General features: G+C 40.0%; 1 protein-coding gene across 1 annotated transcript in view; it reads left to right on the forward strand.

The window, feature by feature from the left end:
* The window catches only part of FBLN1 (fibulin 1), an 82,368-nt gene that overhangs the window by 51,052 nt on the left and 14,881 nt on the right, over positions 1–16,435 (forward strand). The window contains 2 exon segments of the mRNA XM_075707576.1: positions 7,067–7,209; positions 9,223–9,354. Of these exon segments, the coding sequence (XP_075563691.1) occupies positions 7,067–7,209; positions 9,223–9,354 (275 nt within the window).

A 16,435-nucleotide genomic window follows, 5' to 3' on the forward strand; every position in this document is an offset into this window, starting at 1 on the left:
CTCTTTTTGAAAATGCTTATTTTGCATATAATGAGAAGTTCCTGGAATTCAGGTCACCATGCACTGGCAATAAAGTGTGCTTGCTTATGAGCCACAGTTCTGTTGATACCAGATACTCCTGATAGGAGGTCAATTTTATATGTCAAAATAAAATAAATTAAATGGGCACTCAAATTTCCTTGAGGTAGTTAAGAAGCAAACCATGCTTTCATGCTGGAGCATTTCTTAGTAAAGAAATGAATGAATAGTTTAGGTTCCAAAACCTCAGCCTGTGGACTGAATATTGCTTTTGAGTGGAGAGACTCTTGTACATAATTTAATTGATTCGTAGTTGTGCATGAAGCAGGTTTGGAGCTAAAAGCACAACCCAATCATCCCCAAATTTTGCAAAGTTACCGTCCAGCTGAGATCTTCATGTCTACCTCTACTTCCATGTACCTGTCTGAAAGGGTGTTCAGATACCAACTTGAATGTGGTGATTTGGACATATCTTTAATCTGAAATTCATATAATCTTTCCTTGTATGCAATTCTCTAAAGACTTCTCAAACTGACCAGGTAGCATGACATGTCAGATCTTCATTAATATGCTGGAAACTACAACATTCTTTAATAACAGTTACTTTAATGCCCATACCTGTCTGTGCCATATTTTACAGGACAAACTTCACTCCTCTCAGTAACAGAAAGGGAGGAGATTGCTCCCTCCATGCAGATCATGATTTCTTGTGCTGACATTCATTGTTTACATTCATTGAAAGCCTGTATGGATGATCTCTTCCTAGTTCTCTGGATTTGATGCTGTACTACAGTGCCTAGTGATAAGGGAAAGAAACAGCAGAGGGCAACTTTCTCGCTCACCAGCATCATTCCTGTGACTCAAGGCTGCGTAAGAGTGGACTGAATGTGTAGGGCACATGCTGGAGACATCCGGCCATTGGATCTTGTTTTCAGTGCTTGCCAAGGTGTGTGTTACACTGACTCAGATTGGTTCTCCTGGTAGCACAGAGAAATACCATGCCACATCAGGAGGAAGGTTTGTCTTCAAAGCAAATAAACCTTAACATACAGGCAGTGTTGGAAATAAGTTTTACATTCCTCTGTATGCTGTCAGATGATGAACATAGTGAAGTATCTAGAGTGCCTCTTCTCTCTTAGAAAGACCAACTCCTTGTACGTTTGTGGTTTTCAGAATACTTTGCTTAGTCTTAAAATCCAGCCAGCCAGCCCAAGTAGGACACAGTCAACTCACTAACCACTTAGGATCTCTTGCTTTATATAATATATGTCCAATCAACAAAAGCATAACACGTGGTGGGGGCGGATGACACAAAGCCAGTATTCTCCCTAGGAAGAGCTTAGCCGATCTAAATGCAAATAAACTCTCAACCCCGCTGAGGTGCCAGACTCAATCCATCTGTGCGTGTAAAGAAAGGGCAACACTTCTGAAAATGGCAACACTTCTCCAAAAGCACCAACTACAGACAAGTTCATCCTTATTTAATAAATGTCCATTTGCAATATGACTGAGGTGCCAGGCTGAAGAATAGATACAGTATGCAAGTCAACATATCTTTTCCCACCCCCACTGCCCTTGCTCTCCTATCACGCTTGCTAAATGTACGCTAATCTTCCTCTTGTCTTGTGTTCTCACTTTTCTTGCAGTCGCTGTGAGCGCTTGCCTTGTAATGAAAATAAGGAGTGCCAGAGCCTGCCTCTGAGAATAACCTACTATCACCTCTCTTTTCCTACCAACATTCAAGTACCCACCGACATTTTCCGCATGGGCCCTTCCAATGCTGTCCCTGGGGATAAAATTCTGCTGTCCATCATCAGCGGGAACCAGGAGGGTTTTTTCACCACAAAAAAAGTGAACAACCACAGTGGCATTGTGGTCATGCAGCGGCAAATCACAGAGCCCAGAGACCTTCTTCTGACAATTCAAATGCAACTTTCCCACCGTGGAACTGTCAACACATTTATTGCCAAACTTTTTATCTTTGTCTCTGCACAGCTTTGATCCCTAACTTACAGGCATCAGTGGCTACTTTTTCTCTTCTAGGAATAGCTTTTTCCCCCCAGTTTTAATAAAGTTTTAGTTCATCCATTGCATGCTGCACTTGCATTTTATTTGCCATCATCATTACAGTTCTCCACTTTCCCCTGTCACTGAACGTCTCAATTTGGGGAGATTCTTGTGTGTACTCTGTATCATAAAAAGCAGAAATTGGTGTCCAAGATGTCATTCTCTAAATATACCGAGGACTTAAAACTATTAATTCACTTTACACAGTAGTGGAGTTGGTCTCATTTGATGATACACAGCTGCATATGTTTAGGTCTAAATTTTCAAAATAAAATAGGCACATAATTTGAGCTGTCTCAGCTGAGACACCTTTAGAGAGTTTCATCACTTACGGGGCAAATACTGTGCATTTTCTGAAAATCTATTAAAAAGTCATAACTTAGGCCCTTAGGACCTCAGAGGTGCCCCAGCACACAAGTCACTTTGCAAGTGTGGAGCCAGATTCTCAAGCTGCGCTAGTTATCATTGCTCTGTTGTAGCCAGTGAGCTTGTGCTGATTTCCACCAGGTACAGATCCTAGTTCTAGCTTTTAAGGATGGTACAAAAGAGAATCTCCTCTAAAGACCATTTATTTTAGAGATTTTTCATCTTCCTGTCTGTGGAATTTCCACTGAATTGAAAAACTAATGATGGGAAAACAGCAACAAACTTCCTAACAGCATTGAGCTAGTAGCAGAGAGCTCCTTTCTATGTCACAGGCTATATCCTGAGATGTGTCTACAGGAACATTTGAAAAAGATAGTTAATTGATCTCATAACATTTTTGTCTCTCCAACTTCCATATTAAAGCTGACAAATTTTTAACTATAAAGACTTTACTCACCACCACCACCACCAAAAAAACCCCAGCCAAACCCTAGCAGTCCTGAAAGGTCAGCCAGAATTCCAACATCGAAATCTTTCTTCTTCTGTGACTTTCTTCCTTTACTTCTATGCAATCAAGAATAATGTAGACAATACAACTGGAATTTCTTTGGAATTCTTTTGTTTTGTGAGGTGAAAAGGATTTATTTTACTCTTCAGTCCTTGTATTGATAAACATTAAAAGCCCAGTCCCAGAGGTATGATCTAAAAATTAATGTTCTTTTACGCCATCCTGGGCTCAGATATCTCTGCTGCCTGGTACATAGGTAGAAGAGTCAGTCCATAGATGTATGAGGAATAATCCGTGTGAATGCACATATAAAAAAAAAAGCCTCACTCTGTAAATACAGACAGCACAGGCAAGGTACAAGGTTAGAAACTGGGAACCTTCTAAACCAAGATCACAAGCCTTAATCACCTGAACTCAAGGAATTACTCTATTAACTGTAAGCTGCGGGCTCTCAGGCTCATCATCAGCCAGGGACTAGATTGGGGCATGATCGCAGCACTCTGCCAGAGTATTACATGTTCCTTAAGGCAAAGTTTATCCCAGCTGGCTGACAGGAGTTCAAGTCTCACGGGGAATGCCAATGTTTAATAAGTCTGTTGACACATACTTATAAAGCTGCCAGAAGTTGCCAGTGGGGATAGAGTCCCAGCTTTAAATATTGAAAGCACAAGCCCATGCTACTTGAGCTAATGGAGTTTCTTACCGCCACAGAAGATGCTTGTATTTAAATGCCCTCTGGCTACCAGTTCATTATGAGGCCATAATTAAGCAGGATAAAGATTCAAAAATAAACTCAACTTTTGCGAGCATTAATATATATTTGTTTGGCAGGAAAATAAGGGAGTATGAGAATTTGGCCCTCAGTATTGTAAAATACTACCATATTAATTGCATTCAGCAAGTAATTCAAGAACACGTTGCTCAGGTTGTCCTGTATTAGGTGCTTTAATGCTGCAGCGTGGCTGGAACTTTCAAGAATATGTATGTAATTATGTAGCATGGTTCTTTCCAAATGAAAATGAAATCACAGCTTCTGGTCCAAAGAACTTACTAATTGAATCCAACAGAGAATATGAAAAGGAATGACACCGGGACCCAAGAAGAAAGAAAAAGTTATATTCAGGAAAGGATTATTTGCAAAGTAATCAGAGCAACTGAGCTGTTTCTTAACTTTTTTCTCTTTTAAATGAAAAAGGCTTAGAGGAGGTACCAGCTCCAAAGCTGCAGTTTTTGTTAGAGAGGGAAAACTTGAAGGAAAGATTTGAATAAAGAAAGTACTCAGCACTTAGGAAGAAACTTTTGTCAGTCACAGTCCCCACCACAGGAGGATAAAGCAAAAAGGAAAATGTCAGCTAATCAGAAGATCAAATGCAAAGATGATGTGTAAGGATAAAATAAAAAGTATTTTGAGATCAGAGTACATCATTAATAGCAAATATCAGGATTTGAAATAGATGCTGGTTGTCAAAGAAGTTACTCCAGAAGATGTCTAAAGACATGCTGTCGAAGCGATGAGAGAACAGTGTTACCAACTGCACTTTGGATATGCTGAAGTAATTAGCAGGGATATCAAAAGAGGGGAGATCAGAGAATGAATATTTAGGCAGGGGAGAATGAAAGCACAAACTCAAGTTTAGCAGGGTGGACAGAGCACGCAAAAAAAAAGGTTGTGGGATTTGTAAGAGGAGAGAGAAACAGTGCAAAGAAATAGAGCTGACACAAACATTTATCTGTCACATACACGGTTGCAAGCTGGATGGATCTAGAAACTAGTTTTAGTTAGGAACTAACACAAATGACTTGTGATCATTGTGAACCTCCGTTTCAGTATGCAGGGTACCTAATTCATGTCAGAATGCTTTACTCCAGTGAATCAGAAGTGAGAATTATGAATGTAACCTTACTTACGACTTCATCTGAAACAAATTCATGGCTTTATTGGATGAGAATTTCAAAAATGTTTGTATTTGCAGAATACAAATACTGAACGCTTCAGACAGTCCCACCACAATGATTTTGCATACAAATTCTATTATCTAAATACAGCTATGAAAATTTATGATGCTATATGTATTTTATCAGTTAGTAATATCATTAGTAATAATATCCCAAAATGAGTTATGCAAGCTACTGTTTATTGGTGTCCCTAAAACCTTTAGATGATGGTATAGTTAGTCTCTATGTGTTATATAACACAAAGAGAAAAACTTTTAAGGAACTTTTTCAGAATTTGTAAACACATTATTAGAAGTAAACCCAGTCTGACTCAGCTGTTGTGACCCCAACTCAGCAGGATCCTGAGGAAAGACGCAGTGTTTGTTTGTATGGCTGTATAGATGTAATTGTCTACTAAACTCCTCTATATGCAGTAAGGGAGAAAAAAAGGGAGAGAGGGAAACAAACATGAATGATATACATTTTGCCTCAATTCTATTTGTTACGTATTTTGAAATAGACTTTTTTACGCTAGAACTAGACTATGTAATTTAGCTGATCCTTATTTCACAGATGTGAGGGTCAGATAGCTGGAAGTCCTTCTTAATTTGGCAGCTGAGGTTTAAAATAAGGGGATGGAATCTGTTATCGCAGGTCGGACTATTATGTCCCTATATGCAGAGTTAATTTGTTCTAAAATTACCAGCATGAGGCATTTCAGCAGAAAGCCCTATTCTGTTCCTTGTGAGATGTCTATGAAATGATGAAAATTTGTACCCAGGTAACAGTGGGAAGTAAAAGTTCTCTCCTGGCCTGTATCTCCTGGCCAGTCTCAAAACATCAACTACGCAGTGAGAATAACAAGCTGGACTCAGCTGGTGTAAATTAACCCAGCTTCATTGCCTTCCCGTGGACTATGCCAGTTCACATCTGTTGCAGCATGATTTCCTTAATGTTGATTCATGTTTTCTTTTATCTTTATTTTAGCTTCATACAATATCAGTGCGTTTGGCTTTGTTTTCTTTGATGAGCAAATGTGGGTAGCATATAATGAGAAGTTACTGAGGTATTTATTATTAATAGAGCCATAAACTCCCTTTGAACATCTGAAAAAAGATGGCTTGTAGGTGTGGACTTGGGTAACACATTTTGAAAAGAGCAAGAATCATTTGTTTCTAGAGATATCTGACAAACTAAAGCTTCCATTTTTGTTTCCCTTTTACTCAGTGAATTTTTCTTCCTTTTTAATCTTTTAATTCCCCCCCTCTGACACTGCAGTCTTTTCTTTTTTCCACTTAGAAATATGAAGAAATGGGCAGGTCAAAGTTGAGATCATTTGTGGGGCTTAGTCACATTGTAAGTCCCAGCATAGCCCTTTCATCTCTCATGAACACAGACTGGGTATTGTGTGAAGTTCTTGAACTGTAAGTGACTTTAAATTCACTCTGGTGGACAAGGGTGAGAAGAAGTCATTTAACTTTTAATAGACTTTCAAGGACGAATGAGCAGCTGGTTGAGTTGGAATATGAAATGACCCTTACCATTTCCCCAAACTCAGAATTCAATCTTTGAGGTTTTAAATAATGTGGTTAACTTTTTTCCTCACCCAGTTTCCATTCCTCTCTGTTTTCACAGTTTAGATGGAAAGGGGTGTGTGTGAAAAAAAGACTGAAGAGAGGCTTTTCTGGCTCTTGCTGCACTGAAAATCGTGAAAGCAAGTTGGCCCTTCAGATATTTCCTGCCAGATTTCCAGAATGGAAACAACTGTTTCTGCTTTGTGTGACCGTTACCACATGGAGTATGAAAAGGCTTGTGCAAATAAGTGTAGCTCCACTGAAATTGGTGAGACCACACCAGTGCACTGCAGCTGAGGATCTGGCACTAGTTGTTTGGTTTTGTTTGTACTTGGAAAGACTTTACATGGCAGCTTACGCACTACGGTTCTCCCTATTTTTACATACCTGGCTTGAAGAACTGGGTTTGAGGGGGTTTTGACTGCAACTCTTAGCCAAGCCAAATTTTTCAGTGGTCCAGCAGTTCTGATGATCTGCATTTGTTTTTGAGGTGAAGAATGAACACTTATATCAATTATAGTTTCTAGCTCCCCAGATTGCAAAACACGAAGTAATTAATTTTCAGGATATATATGCATCTCTCTCTCATTTCTCTTAGTGTCAGACTTGAAAAGACAGATACTATCCGTTGCATTAAGTCTTGTCGACCAAATGATGTCACCTGTGTGTTGGATCCAGTCCACACAATTTCCCACACTGTCATTTCACTGCCCACGTTCAGAGAATTTACAAGACCTGAAGGTAAGTGGTTTGTTCCATGTTCCATTTAATAGACTACAACATATAAAACCTCCACCGGAAATCCTTGCCTAAAGCCAGACTAGCTACCGGTGCAGTAAAATGTTTGCACAGTTCCAAATTATAGTGTACTATTCATTTAATTAAAACCTTCGATATCCAAGAGTCTTAATTTTATGGGGCAAAGAAAGTCATTCTGAGCTCTAATTCATACAGCTTCCCAGTCTAAGGAAATATTGAGTCTGAATTCCCATTTACCACATAATTCACATTTACTCACGTAATAGCCATGTGCCCCGTGACCTTTTTCTTCCCTGTTTTTGCAGATTTTGCCATAGGAAGTAGGTGCTCATTATATTTCTCTCATCCGTTTATGTTCTGTTGTTCACTATTGACAGGTGGCTTGTTCCAAGAACATAGCCTTTATCTACATGGAATCGTTAATCACAAAATACATTTTATTGAATACACTATCTAGTACTGTGATTTGCTGATTTTTGACCTATGAAAAAAATGTTGTTTTTTAAAATATAAAGGAAGGGAAATTCCAAGGACCAGACAGAAAGTTTTTAAGCTAAGATTTTCACAAAGCATCCAAGTGAGTGGCTGTCCAGTCATCCAAAGTGGGTTTTCCACCCCCAGATGCTGCACTCTCGTGGACACTTGTGTATGTCTTTAATTCCTTCAGCCTCTGCAGTACCTGCGAGTTTTTAAGTCCTGCAGTTTCATAAGGATCACACTGACTTTGCTTAGTTCCCATATAAACTTAGAGATCAAAAGCCAATTTTTGCTCCTTGGCATTTGTATTCATTTTCTGGCAGCTTCACTGGGGATGGCGTACACATCCATAGGTGGGATGACTGCCTTCAGCCCTGCTTCTCTGTAGGATGAGCCACTCAGCAACATACTGCGTGGCGCAGACACAGAGAGAGAAGAAGGGGATGGAGGAAAGGAAGATTAGTTTGGAGGGCTTTTTAAAGATCTTAAATCCCTATTTCTGATGCACCCGGAGCCTCAGCTTTGCTATCTCAGAAAGTTGTCCTAAATGAAAACCAAAGCTGATTCTTCACTTTTGTACCAGGCAGAAGGAGTAGGGCAAGAGAGGTCCAAATCCTTCTTCGTATAGGAGCAATTTAACCACGAATAACTTAGCTGCATAGAGCTGCTGTAGATTGTGTCAGGCCTGTTTCAGGCCTTGGCTGGCCCTGCTTCACAGGGAATGGAGGAATGCCCCATAGCCACTTCTGCTCCCATACACACCCCTTCAGCTTCACCAGGTGTACTGGCAGCAGAGCTAAGGATTTGGCCCAGGATGCTTCCCAAACCATTCCCTCATTAGTCCAGCCTCATGAGTTAATAAAAAGAGATGAAACCTAGCGATCTGAGAGTACTACCGAAACACAGAAGACGTTCCTAAACTGTAATTCAGTGCATGGCCTTGGGTGAATTCTTACAGCCCCGTGGTTTAGTTTCATCATCTGTAGAGTAAGGATAATAATAATACTTACCTCCTTCACAAGAGGCTTGAAAAATAGTTTCACTTTTTTTTTTTTTTTTTTAAAAACCTAAAACCTTCCTCCAGTACTCAAAAGGACTCTGTAATTTGTAATGGCAACACTTTGTGTATTGCCTAAGGGAATCAGAGTTCAGGGTTTTATCTGTTTGGTTCCCCTCCACTGCCCACCCTGTGAACCCTCAGTGTTGTCCTATTTGGTACAAGCTGGAAGTCCGACTGATTTCTAAGAGTGGTCCTTCTGGACTCTCAGAGTAATAGTGTTTTGGCTTCAGGGCTTCTTGGATGGTGCGGGAGGAGAAAATAAATCTATCCAAATCCTCCCTTCCCCCAGATGTTCTTTCTTTCCATTTTAAAGGACAAACTGGGGGGGGGGGGGGGGGGTGGAGGGTGTCCCCTCTACCAGCTTCAAGGACAAGTCCTTTTGGATCAAATTCTGTCAGGTTCTTCAGTGATGTTTTCAAATACTTCTCAGTACATTCTGTGATACTCTTTATTTGCAGAGATTATTTTTCTTCGTGCCATCACACCTACATATCCGGCCAACCAGGCAGATATCATATTTGACATAACAGAAGGAAATTTAAGAGATTCCTTTGATATCATCAAGCGTTACATGGATGGTATGACAGTGGGTGAGTAGACTGTTTTCTGTTTACTTTCTTCTCTCAATAATATTGTAGGACAAGGCTGAAGAAATTAACTCAAGTAATTAATTCCCACCTTGATTTTCAAGCCTGTATTGATTTAATATTCTCCAGTCCAGTTTGTGTAATTTGAACTAATATCACAGATATTTTTTTTATTCAAAATACCAGAGGCCTAAACTTTAATTTGTGAAGTATTTTAACTTTTTTCAGAACTGGCTCTAATTGCAAATGCAAATGGCTTAGCTTTAAAATGATGAGGTTTGCCCATTATAATCAAACCAAATATAAAACATGTAGTATGTCTGCAAAGAGGCTGTAAATTTAATTAACTGTTCTTTCTTGTTCAAACAGCATTGCACCGATTTGTGGATAATAATCAAATTTTTAAAGCAGGACTGAATTTACTGAAACTGTTACCTGTTTTATTTTTTAATGACAGGCTGGTTCTGTTCTAAATAAATACCTCTGTTGAGGGCAAAAGAGATCTGTCAAATGCTGTGGTTTAGAAGAAACTTCAAGAACGGAACATACACACTTGATTTACAGTCTCAGTTTGGCAGGGAGGAGACATGGCAGGAGGTATACCTGTGTATATTGGTCATGTGCTAGACCTGCATCTCATCATATAGCAGGGAGGGGCTGCAACACAACCTGGGGTCATACTTTCTGGTAGGTTTCTTTCAGAGCAGGGCCCTTTTGAGGCATATGACGCATACTATATCGAGTATGTAATGTGTATAGTGTATCTAGGATATATACATACATGTGTACAGATATATGTTTACAGTGTGTACTGTAGCTTGGCTCTCACTGTGGGACTCAACATACCCGGGCATAGTTGGCAAATTATGTGAAAGTCGCAGAGCAGGAGCAGGGCCCAGCTGATGTGCTGCTTTGCCCAATGTGAGCTGGTAGTGCAGTGGCAGGGGAATATGCTGCAATTCTCATGCTTAGAGAATGAATATGCCAGGTATTAAAAAGTAGTATTCGATTGCTCTTTATTAATGTTTATTTATGAAAATTAAAGACCACTGTTCCCAGTGAACATTTGTGCTTCCGTATGTGAATGTGCAGGTTCTGCTGAGGTTTATACATGTGCTTCTGGGCGTTCTAGCAGGACTTGTTTGGGTGAAAAGGAGAATCACTGCTGTACTACTTCCATACTGATGGTTTGTGAAAAAGTCATATTTAGCATGATCTGAAGGTGGCACTGTTGCATTTCAGAAGCATGATAGTACAGCGTCAGCTGTGCAAAGGTTTTATGAACTGTAGATAAAAATCATAAGTCATTAGGTTTATATTTCTTTCTTTATCAAACAGAAGTATACATGTGAATGCTGAGAAAGAGGGAGAGTCTGTTAAAGCAGGATGATAAGGTTACAGATTTCAGGTATTGGGTTGATTCTTTAGAAGAGTATAAATGTTATCAGATCCCACAGTAGTTACAGTATTTTGCTTTTTGTGCCATGTTCTTCTTTCTGTCTCAAATAAGAAAGAAGGATGTGTTTAGAAATTTGACTGGCCAAGGTATTTGCCTGAGGGAAGTGTTTCCATTTTTGAATAATAGGACTGTGTGTCAATGGTATTTTACTTGGTAAATTGGATATCTGCCTCACAATGTTAGGAGAGAAAGGATATTCTTATACACGAGGTTGAGAGGATATGATATGTGCCTAAGTACATTCCCAGCTCTGCAAAAGAATTGAGCAACTCTTTCTTCACCTCAGTTCCCCCATGTGCAACATGGAGATGATAAAACATGCCTACTACTGTCTTAATTAATTCTTGTAAGAGTCTTAATTAATTCCTCTATGTAAAAGTACTTTGAGATTAATGGATGGAAGCTGCAAAGTAAACTGCCTGCAGCAGAATTGGAAAAGGAAAAACAAAACAAAACCCCAGCTGATACTACCTGGAGGGGCAGGGGTTCAGGACAGCATGTTGTATATATGCAATTAGGATTGCAAATAATTCTGCCAGCAGCGGTTCTGCTGCTCTCATCATAATACCATTTTTCTTGTTATTAATGATCAGAATATTAGGTGTTTCCATAAAAGTGCTGGGAAGTTTTCAAGACAAGTAAGTAAGATGGGATCCTAGTCCACAGGAGTTCACAAAGTGAGTCCCTCTTGTAAAGAAAGGGGAAGGGTTTGTGTAAGGGTGGAAAAAGACAAAGGGCATAGACAATATCAGAAAGATTTATTGGTTATCAGAGTTATTGGTTATCCCATCAAGTTACAGGAGCATAAGAACTGTGGGGAGGTAGCACAGGGACTCTAGCAGAGCAAATGCCCAACTAGCCCACTAACCAGTGTCCAACACATGGGCCAGTAACAGACTGGTATACAGGAATCTTTCTCCAAATACAATGTTCCAACTTGCTGCAATCATCAGTTTATATGCTTCTGGAAAAGCACACCTGGACCATCATGCTTGATGACCACTGATGGACATATGCCTCTTGAATGTGTAGCCTATCTTTTTTGCTGCCTATATTGTAGAGAAAAGAATACATTTACTCTGATAATAAGTCATAGATGCATGCGTAAAAGGAATAATAAGCACATTTCATTATGTTATAGTATTTCAGGAGAAATGACCGTAGTATCAAAGCTATTTTATCTACTAATGGAATTAGATCACCAAATATCTTTTCTCCACAGGACAAATTTTCTCTTCAAGAGAAAAGATAGAAAACCTCTACAGGAGGTTGGTTTTTTTTTTTCTTAGGGAAAGGCATGGACTAGCTCAGAGAGAAATGAAATGCATAAGAGCATATGGAGAAAAAGGAGGAAAATAGTTACTAGTGTTACTGAAAGAGCTGAGTGTAATAAACCTTGACTTGATGTCAGAGCAGAGGAAACCGATGAAGGGATTCAAAGAAAGGAGGGAGCGCTGGGAAAAGAGGGGGGAAAAGGACAGATCAAAGGAGATGCTCTTGCAGGAAGTCCTTCATTAGTTAACAGGTTTTTGCTAGGTTGTCACAAACAAGAAGAGAGATGATGCCTTAAGAAGGACCTGCATCTAAACTGCATGTGAATGGAAAGGAACAAGATGCTCTCAAAAGTGTAACACTAAAAAAAAGTGAAAGGGTACAGGTTTCTTTTGGTAAAGGTTTAGAGAGTGGGAGGAGCTATTACAGATGGAGTTACAGAATAAAAGTGAGGACTTCAACACTGACAGAGAATTGTGGACTGAAGAGCGTCAGGTCATCAGTTTTAGCTATTATCCCTTTAAGCTGACACTGAGACATCAAGGAGAAGATGTTAGTGAAGCTGAGAAATATGTAGGATTGGATGGAGAGTGCCTGGTCAGGCTGGTTTGTGATTTGTTGATGGAGAGAGAGCAACTAAGGTCATAGGGGATGAGAGTGTGTAGGAGCAGGTTGTGAGGAAGGAAAAAGAAGACACTAGAAACAGAGGAAGGAGCTGCCCCAGGGAATGTTAGAAAAAGAAAAAACAGTCTCCCAAAGGAGATGTAGGAGGAGCAGCCACAAAGGTAGGAGAAGAAAGAGGCAAGGACAGCATTGCAAAATCAAGGAAAGAAAACATATCAATAGGGAATCAGTGATCAGCAGTATCAGACATGGAGGAGCCAAAAGTAGTAAGAACAAACTCCAAAACTAGCTATGTTGACCTACAGAAAGTATCTTCCACTGGAAGAGAAGGAACGAAAGCCAGCCTGCTGGAGTAGCAGTGCATAGACTTCATGCAAGCTGAAGAAAAAGAATTGTGTAAAAAGGTTGCCTGCAATATTTCTACCCTATTGTATAAAAAAGATGCAAAACCCCATTCTTTCCTGGTTCAAGAAGTGCTATAGGACTCTTTGTTGCCTGGTGTGGTTACAGGCCAAGGTGGCACCAAAGCCAAAAGAAACTGTTAACAACTGCACATCACTTAGTAGCATGGGTGGGAGAAAACCAGAAGTGCAGACCTATTCAGGTTTTTTTTTTAAAGCTTTTATAGACTTTTCACTGCATTCCTCCTTTAACCAGCTGTCAGTGAAAAATGAAGAATGCATTTTCAACCTGTACAAAAATGTCCTATCAATGCCTAAGGTATTATGAGATACTATAAAACATCTTCCCTCCCAGCTATGCATTCATTTCCTTAGGTGACTGTAATACCACCTTGTAAACTTGAGGAAAATTTTGAAATTTCATAATATAGCTAAAAGTAGTTTTGATAGGCTGAAATTTTCCATATCGCATTTGATATTAACCTGAGCATATATTCTTGCCTATTAAGCAGAATGGTACTATTCTTATCAAAAGCATCCAGAGGCAATACAATTATAAAATTTCACTTGTACCTGTAGAGCTTCTCAGGGGTGTTGTGCTGGTGCTTGAACACACTGATATGAATGGTTGCTTATAATTTTACAGATAGGTACTACTGCTCTCCACTGTTATTTGCAAAGATTTCACTGCTATGTCTGTCCAGCCTCTTTTACACATGTGATAGTTCATGACGTTACCTTTGAACCATTACAGAAAGTGTCTCAACTACTGATAGGACAACATTGGATTTATTAGTAGGCTAATTTCTACTATGGTATCATGATTGTTTAGTATGTTCCAGAGGCTGGGGAGAGACTTTTAAAAAAGTGATCAGAAGGTAAACAAAAACAGCTATCATAAGAAAGTGTGCTTGTGGGATCCGATATTGGCTGGGGGCAGGAGAAGGAGACTGGAGGTTTATTTGACTTTTTGGGAAACTTGTCCTTAGCATGGGGGTAGTAGTTCTGTATCTCATAAGTAGTTTGGCCATTCCTAGTGTGGCAAAGTGCTTTCACAGTCCACCATGCAAATGTTTGTATGGTCTGACATTAAATTCAGAGTCACTGGATTGCAAAAGATTTGGTTCTGAACTTTGTCCCTGGACCCACTCTTCAGTGCTGGGCAAGTACCTTCACATTCCTCTTTGCTTCTCCCTTATCCTCTGTGCTCTAGACTCTTTATCTCTGGGCCAGAAGCTGGCTGGCTCTTACCGTGCATTTGTTCGGGTGTTTAGCATAACGAGATCCCCAGACTGATTTGGCCTTCCTGGCACGGCTGTGATGCTGAAAGTAGCAGTTCACCTAAAATTGCTTTTCTGTAGGGAAATGGAGGCTAGGTGTAGGCAGAGCCAGGGCGTCCAGGAGAGCTCTGCTGTTCACAGGGGCGAGGATTTCAGCACATATGGTATCTCCCTTTGTGGATACTCTTACTATAAAGTAAGCAACAATAGCCATCTTTTGTCATGACTATAATGTCATTAGCATGAAACGACAATGGTGTCTGGCAGTACAAAACCAATGCTGTCCAGTCATTCACAGTGAGCACACAGAGCAGGGACATAATTCAGCAGGTTTTTCAACAGGCTCTTGCAGCCGTACATTAAAAAAGACACAGTCCTTTTCAGTATCTTTGTTCTGGTTTCATCTAGGCTTGCCCCTTTCACAAGAGGAGCCCCTCAGCAAAGAATATTTTGTGAGTTTTTCTCTATGCCAGGTTGCCCTGTCGAAATTAGTAGCTACACATTTGAGACGAGGGTGCCCAGAAGCCATTTGGTAAATGGGATCCTAGATTTATTGCCTGAACCTGCCCTTTCGGGATGCTGATGACTATGCTGTTCAGTAGTCAAATCTCTCAACACCCTCCCTCCCCTCCAGAAAAAAATGTCAGGCTGGAGAGCTCTTCTGGAGGCAAGCAAGCGACTCGAGCAGGAGATGAATTTTCATTTGGTATCTGAGAAGTGCTGAAGGTGCTTTTCTGGTGAGAATGAGTCTCGTGCTCGAGTGGAACAACCTTCCTAATGCCAAATTTCACTCTAGCACATTGCAAGTATCTGGTTAAACAAAGGCTCCTCCTTGATCAATGTTTATCTCGCCCCTCGGGTAGGAAGGTGTAATGTATTACAAAAACATTCATAGAGACCACCTTTGGTTATAGTTTCCATAAAACCAGTAGACAAATAAATAACACTGCAACTCTGATGAAGTTTTGTGAACTGTGGCATGAAGTATAAAACCTGCCAACTTGGGAAAGAAATGAACTGAGTCAGGGAACAGCTAAGGGTACCACCGAAGGTCCTTGGTTCAGATTACGTAGCATGCAATTTTGGTATTAATTTTAAACAGTGGGCTAAGATATTACATAAATGAGCGTATAAAGCCAGATTTGGAATCCAGTACACCGAGAAACACACTATTCCAATTCCTCTGAAGGATGTCTGTGTGAATTCAGCCTTCTGAGGGGCTTTGCCCTGGTTTAGAGTAGTCAGAGACCCACTTTTCTGAGGAACTCAGAGTGTGAAATATTTGTGCAACTGATTGGGCTGCTTCTGCTGCTGCTCCCGAGTTAGTGTGTTGATAGCAAGCATCTCATTCCTGCAGTAGTGTCTACACACCCTATAAAACTGGAGACGGAAGGTAAGAGAGTCAAGGCATATCATAAATCTTTCCCAGTATGATGCACAGATGCATGGCTCACGTAAAAAGAAACACCCTAACTTTTGTTTTTAAAGGGGTCAAATGTGGTGAAGTGACCCCTTATTTCAGCCTTATTTTGAGAATTTGGTCAGGGATTAACACGCATTACGATTCAGAAAGCTTCCCTTGTCAGAAGTTCTGCTAACAATACTAGCAGAGCTGTTGCCTCTAGGTGATGACTGAGCCCTGATATAAGGGCTTTCATGTCAAATCCTCAGGATTAGGTACTTTTTCTTCCATGGTAAATTGAATCACAGAGACATATTGTGCTGTGTGCCATAATGTGGCTCTTTGCCAAGAAATGCTTAGGGTTACAGTAATTAATTGCCCAGGTGTCATGGATATGCTACTGTATCAAAGCTTGGCTGAAACTGAATAATGTGGTCATGGGACAGGTAGGGTAAACTAAGCCACTCTCACTAAATGGAGAGATTGCATGTATGTGATGATATACTGTGATGGACACTAAAGCCCCTGTAAATGAGATAGTGGGAATAAAGTATCAGGAGGCTAATATATGTGATTTTGCACATTTTGGACATTCAGCCTTGAAGTTTTTCCACCTGTTTTTGTAATATATAAGATTCTTATATAC

Source organism: Pelecanus crispus, chromosome 1, assembly GCF_030463565.1.
Source record: "Pelecanus crispus isolate bPelCri1 chromosome 1, bPelCri1.pri, whole genome shotgun sequence".
Lineage (NCBI taxonomy): Eukaryota > Metazoa > Chordata > Aves > Pelecaniformes > Pelecanidae > Pelecanus > Pelecanus crispus.